We start from the raw sequence: 6,778 nt of genomic DNA, 5'->3' as shown, positions 1-6,778 counted from the left end.
CACAGCTATAAAGCAAATAATAAATCAGTTAAGAACTTTCGGAAACCTAAGGTTTAGTAGCAAACGGACATTTCATTTTTATTTATATAAATTAGTATTTGTTTCCGACAAAATATTTATTTCTCATTTATTTTATAAACTATGATGAAATATTTTAACATGACCTCTCCGTAACATATGCTTCGTTTTCTCCGAAATTTCTTTAAGATTAGGTTTGATTTTATGGCGGTGACTCATTAGAGCGAACCTATATTTGATGAATTTGGTTTTAATGATATTTAAAAATTGTATTTGAGTCACGCTGAATTATCAGACTCATTGATAAGAACTATATGTAACTCATCGGATAATTAACTGCATAATATATCTACTATAAAGGATATATTCAGTATATTGGAAGATACCTATAAATATCTCTGAAATATCAGTCAATGTGTCGCCTATGCAATTTTTGCAACAGACCAAAGTTTTTTCTATCAACTCTTCACTCTTCATTTATTAAAACACCGTGAATATACTTAAGTTAACAAAAATGTTTGAAGTAATTACTGTGTAAAAACTTGATGAAGTATCATGGTGACACTACGAAACTACATAATGCCTAATGAAAAAATCTTGTGCACATCACACATCTTTTACTTACCTCTACATACGTCCCCAGCATTTATGTATATTGGTGGCCTCATGCTATTTTTGTGATTTTGGAAGGAAAAAAAAAAAAGTAGTTTCCATTATTTTTAACAAAATAAATTCACAAAATATTGATTTCTAGTTTTTCGGACAAAATTTTTGATTTATGAAAAAATACATCTCAGGAATCATTAGACGTATAGATGGCAATAAGCACTCAAATTGAAGCTAGTTTAATGTGCTGCAAAGTGGTTTATGTCATTTTTCTTCGTAGGGGTAGTAGTTGTTATGATAATCGCAAATGATGTGAACTTTCGTTATGAAATTTTATCCAAACCACTAGAAATCAATTTATTTTAGAAAATATCATGACTACTACTTATGCGATTATAAGTATAAATATTACATTATAGTAGATTGTACTTACTAGCTTTAACTTTAGTGCTAGTTGACTTTTCATTTGTACGTCAAATCGTTTGTGAGATATAGATTTCTCAAAATAAATTCACTTAACACTGATTTTCAGTGCATTTTTTTGAAATGTTGCTTTTTAAAAACCTATATTTTGGGAACTAATGAATGTAAATAGCTCTATTAGGACTCATATTGTAGCAAATTTACTCTAATTTAAATGATGTTGTCTTAGATTTTTCAGTGCTGTCGGTAGTTTCAAAGATAAGCTCCAAATGAAAAATCAATTTTTTAAAATTTTTACTTTATTATTAATTTTTCTATTAAATAATTTACATACCTCTGTATTACTATTCATTTGGATTCAGTTGGTTTCTTCATTTTATTTTATTTTTAATATTCCACTGTAGAATGAGGTGAAAACTCTTAAATGAACGTAACCAATCAATCATTATCAACTCTCAACATTACCTACTCAGTATTCTTCCTACCTCCTTGTATTTGATGTATGATATGGAATATTTGAAACACACTGAAATTGTGAAATTTTATTAAAAAACAATATATAAAAAACTACTTATTTAATTAATCTTTTTTCTTCTCGTCTTCTTTTTTATTAGCCATGTGCGTTTTCAGTTCGGTAATTTTCGCTTCCTTTTCTTGTAGCAGTTTGGTCTTTTCTTCGCACTCTTTGAGCAGGTTTTCTAAGGACTCCTTCTTGGGCGGACTTGGAGGCTTTTCGTCGGACGCTCTCATTCCCATAGCCATCATACCCATAGGCGGTTCTTCGCCGGCTCTCATCATCATGGCCTGCTGAGGGTTCACCATCCATGTCCTGGAATTAGCCATGGGCATAGGCGGCCGGTTCATGGGCGGTGGCATCATCGGACCCGGGTACCCCATGGGCATGGTAGCCCTCTGATTATGAGCACAGGGAGGATTGGCTTGTCTCCATCCTGCTCCTTCGAACTCCATAGCCATCATTGGTAGCATACCCTCCGGTGGCATGTCCATCCTCTGCATCATGGCTTGGTTTTGTGGATGTTGATGTGGTTGTGGTTGTGGTCCTGGCTGTGCCTGGCGCACGTGGTTGGGCATCAGCGACTTCTGGCTGCTGGTTCCGCAAGGCGCCTCTGCTTCTCTGGATTCATCTATCGGCAAATTATATCATTATATGTATATCAGCAACTATTATAAATAATTCTAGAAACAGTGGGAGGAAAAGTAGTGTCATAAAAGACTAACATATTTATTAACTAGTTTGAAGGTTTTAGAGCATTTTAAGTTGACATGGTTCTTCCTCAAGTCTATTTTTGTTCCAGAGTTCATTAAAGGGACTGTCTACTAGAATTGGGGATAAAATTAGTGTAAATTATAATTCCAAAATTCTGACTTAAAAACTGAAAATTATGTTACACTTTCTTGGTATATGATGAATTATTTAATGTTTTTATTTACGCTGGTCTCATCAATTCTCCATCTTAAAATGTGCCATAAAAAAAAAAAATTTTACTACTGGGACCCTTGAAGGGTACCTTGTAAGTAAGTGCAGTTACTAGACAAACGGTTGTACAAGGAATTAATTTGGTTAGAATAACCATCGAAGATCAGATTGTTACCCAATTAAGGGGTAAAGTTGTTAACCACTTTATGAGGCTAGGTGGACCCCAAAGTACTTCCAAAACCACAGGATTATCACGGCTTCCGTAACATAATAAATACTTATTTGTTACCGGCGGATTTGATTCCGGATTCTTGGAGTAAGCACAGTGCCTTACCAGTAAGCCACATCGCTCCCACTATAATTAAGTATATGTAATTACTTTATTGCTAAAATATAGTAACTTCTAGTTGTTCGATAAAGATTTCATATAAATAAATTCATATTCATGTGCATAAAAACTACTACTCCTACGTAGATAAACGTCATAATCTACATTATAGCGCATTCAACTGGCTTTAATTTGAGTGCTGACAGATATCTGTGCGTCTTATGGGTCCTGTGATACACTTTTTCATTACCAAAAGTTTAGTCCGAAGAACTAGAAATCCTCAAGTAATTTAGTTTGACAAATATCATGAAAACTTCTACTCCAACGAAGATGAACGTCATAAGCTACTTTATAGCACATTAAACTAGCTTTAATTTCACCGCTAAATCACAACTGCATGTCTCATGGTTCCTGAGATATAGATTTCCACAGGGCCGCCCAGTCTTACCAATTTGTGATGTCTAATGGCGGTACCGGTTCGAATCCGGCCTGGGACGTTGACTTTTTTCATTGAGTGGCGGTCCCACAAAATTAAGACCTTTGACCACCAACCATGGTTAGGCAGTATAGGACTCCATTGGGAGTCTTGGCCAGAAAAAAAAAAAAATAGATTTCCACAATAAATTCCAGAATATTTTTTGTCTAATGTTGCATAAAAAAAACTGTATGCCGGGAACTATTGAACGTAATAGCTCTGTCAAGGCTCATATTTTAGTAAATTTGCTCTACTTCAAATGATGTTCTATCAGGTTTTATAATATTTTTTATAATTTTAAAGATAGGGAGCTCTAAACGAAAAAAAAAATTGTTTTTAACCTTTTCAAACTTCCGCCATTTTGTATTCTCCTAATTATATTTGTTACTCACCAATTTTGTCTCGTAATACGACGAATATGACGTTTATCATAAACTACTTCATAGAACATTAAACTATCTTTAATTTGAGTACTAATTTGGAGCTCCGAATAAAAAATATATTTTTTAACGTTTAGAAAAAGCCGCCATTTTCTATTCCCCAAACAATGCTTGCCAGATTCATCTATTTTGACTAGTAACTATATATTGTTTTCATTAAAGTTCTAGTTTCTGAGATATGATGTTACAGCAAAAAAAAAAAATTATATCTGGGATTGAATATTGAAATTAGGATTTCTGGCGTTGTAAGTAGTTTTAACGATATGGAGTTCCGAATGGAAAAATATATATATTTTTTATAATTTTTAAACAGCTGCCATTTTTATTACCCTTACCCTATACTTGGCACCCTCGTCAATTTTGACTATAATTTACGTAGTTTTCATTAAAGTAATCGAAAATTGTGGTGAAGTAGCTCCTTTCTCCTCTTGGGCTCTTGGGCTATATATTAAAATTAGAAATTTAGTAAGAAACACGCCTGAGGACCGCTGATATATAAGTTAGTGGCTATAAACCTAAAGAAATATAAGGGGGTTATTTTTGGAAAATCAGTCATATAAGGCATACGCGCCCTCTAAGAGTGGGAAACCTTTTATCATCGTTTATTTTCAAAAAGCTAAACATATCAGAACCCATTGAAAGAAATGGGTATAAATACCTCTACTTTAAGTTTCGATTTTACTGGACTAAATAGCTAACCACATCCTCCCTCCTACCTGACTCTGAGGTGCTGTGATGGTGTTGTGCCGCGGGTAGATTGAAGACCATCGGATCCGCTGCCGCCTTTTGCTGCGTCCTGGAGGCCGGCTGAGGGCCTCCGTGCACCACCGGGCCGCACACCTTGGTCGGGCTGGCGTGCGGCGAGGGTCGGATCTCTATGCAGACCGTGGTACCGTGGGGTCCGCCGGGGTAGTACTCGTCGGCCGCCGACAGGACGGTACAGAAGCAGAGGAGTACAGCTAGTAGAACGTTCATCGTGGGGACTCGAGTGGCTGGGGTCACTGCCGGCCTATTTCAAGCAAATTGCACAAGATAACCTTCCCCCGGGCCCTGTAAACATTTAGCCAGGCGGGGTCTCTGTTCTGCTGATTTCGCAATTGAAAATATTGATTGTTTACCTCGATGTAGCCAACTTCCTTGTCGGAAATGTACGTATTGCCATTCCTTCTCTTGTATTTTTATTTTTCAGAAGTGTTAAATAGTGAATTACTACTTTAATGCACTAATTCGCTGGAAATATTCAAATTATGATAGGGATGTTAATGTTTCTCTCTCTCTCTCTCTTTTTTTTTTTTATTATATTCAATAAATGATTTATAATCATTTATATTGGTCGGGGTCTGCAACATCTTATTATTTTTTTTAATGTTCGGAAAAAGGTACCATTTTATATTTCCCTTACCTTTACTTGGCAGACTCGTCAATTTTGACTAGTAACTATGTATAGTTTTCATTAAAGTTCTGGCATATATCTTCGTAGGAGTGGTAGTTTTAATGATATTTGATCTCTGGAACCATAAGACTTCCAGAGCCCTGTTTCATAATGAAAGCTAATAGTATTAGTTCATAGTACGAGTGTAGAAATTAGTGTGGTAATAATACTAATACTTATTTTTTCATGATAAGGATTGACTATTAGTGATATTACAGGAATTAAAAAATACTAAAGTACAAGTTACTATTGTACAAGTCTGTGTAATTGAATTAAGATAAATCTACAAGACTAATAGTATTAGTTTGTACTTTATTATGAAACAGAGCCCAGATGTACGAATACAAATAGACAGTTTCACAAGTCTAAAAAGTACAGGATACCATTAAATTTCATAATATTTTTGTCTGTCTAGTATGTTTGTTCCTTTTATGATATCTATGAGTCATGCTTATTTTGTGAAATCGTAAAATGAATCAGAAGAATGAATTTGTAACATCCTTGAGCACTTGAGAAATAGTTTGCAAGGGCACACCTTTTCCTGAAATATTTTATGATCTGTATTTAAAATTTTGGAAAATCTCTTGTTGACTTGCTTTCTACCAAAGAATGGAAGCGGGAGCTTAGTATTCATGCAGGAAATATATATATATAATGGTGGTCAATAAAGGTATCAAAATAGTAATAGAAAACTATTTATTCCAACGTTCCGTCCCATTTTGTAGGGCTTCGTCAGGGCTAAATGAAAGAACAAGATACTGCCATTTTGAGAATTAACAGAGTTAATTAGTATAAAGTAAATAATTACAACAATATAAGGAAGAATTCTTTTTACATACTTTATAAACAATTATTTTGAAATATTTTTATTTTAATGTTGTATTCTAAAATGTTTATATCTTGTTCTTTCAATTAGCCCTGACGAAGCCCTGCAAAGTGGGACGGAACGTTGGTTAACAATAAATAGTTTTCCTTTACTATTTTGATAGCTTTATTGACCGCCACCCGGACTATGTTCCTCCGATCTACTTCATACGGTCAACTATCTTCTACCAATATGAAAAAAGAAATAACTTACTGAGAGATCAAGGATAAGTTCAAGAATCTGGGGGGACTACCAGAAATAAGAAAGTCAATAGGGAATACAAGTAAGAAATTCTATGTATTTTAGCAGAATTACCAATGACGCACCAACTATTATAGAACTAAATAAGAAGACGTTAAATTCTTATGTAACCTCTTAGTGGATGAACTAAGCTCTGGACAAGTTGTATTTTACGGACAGGTTTTTTTTCAGTTTCATTCGAGTATTTCATCTGAGTCATATATTGTGGTGAAATCCGATTGAGGAAAGTAAAATGAATTACAGATAATGTATATTTACTTTTATATGAGATATGTAGTAAGGAAAAGTTTTGCGATCTTGAAAGATTTCTATTACAACTTTTCAATGGAAATATAGGAGCGATTCAGAAAAAGTTATTAAGTAAAACAACTTAAGAAAGGAAAACATTAACCCCAATTTTCTATGTTTTTTCTTTTCAATTCCAGGATTCAGGATTTTGTGAGGAAATTAATTAATTTTAATTTTGAACAGACCAATACGAACTTTATTTAT

At 34.1% G+C, this 6,778-nt stretch overlaps 1 protein-coding gene across 1 annotated transcript; it reads right to left on the bottom strand.

The window, feature by feature from the left end:
• Positions 1-1,626: 1,626 nt before the first annotated feature.
• LOC136795703 (uncharacterized) lies at positions 1,627-4,764 on the bottom strand. The gene is made up of 2 exons (XM_067047182.1): positions 4,445-4,764; positions 1,627-2,192 (listed from the first exon to the last, which is right to left on the bottom strand). Exons 1-2 carry the CDS (start codon positions 4,701-4,703, stop codon positions 1,627-1,629), a joined length of 825 nt encoding a protein of 274 aa, XP_066903283.1. The 5' UTR covers positions 4,704-4,764.
• Positions 4,765-6,778: the final 2,014 nt, after the last annotated feature.

Source organism: Halyomorpha halys, unplaced genomic scaffold, assembly GCF_000696795.3.
Source record: "Halyomorpha halys isolate HHAL.00 unplaced genomic scaffold, Hhal_1.1 Scaffold2159.1, whole genome shotgun sequence".
Taxonomy (NCBI): Eukaryota; Metazoa; Arthropoda; class Insecta; order Hemiptera; family Pentatomidae; genus Halyomorpha; species Halyomorpha halys.
Note: the sequence above shows the minus strand (reverse complement) of the source record. Positions and strands in the feature narration are given on the sequence as shown.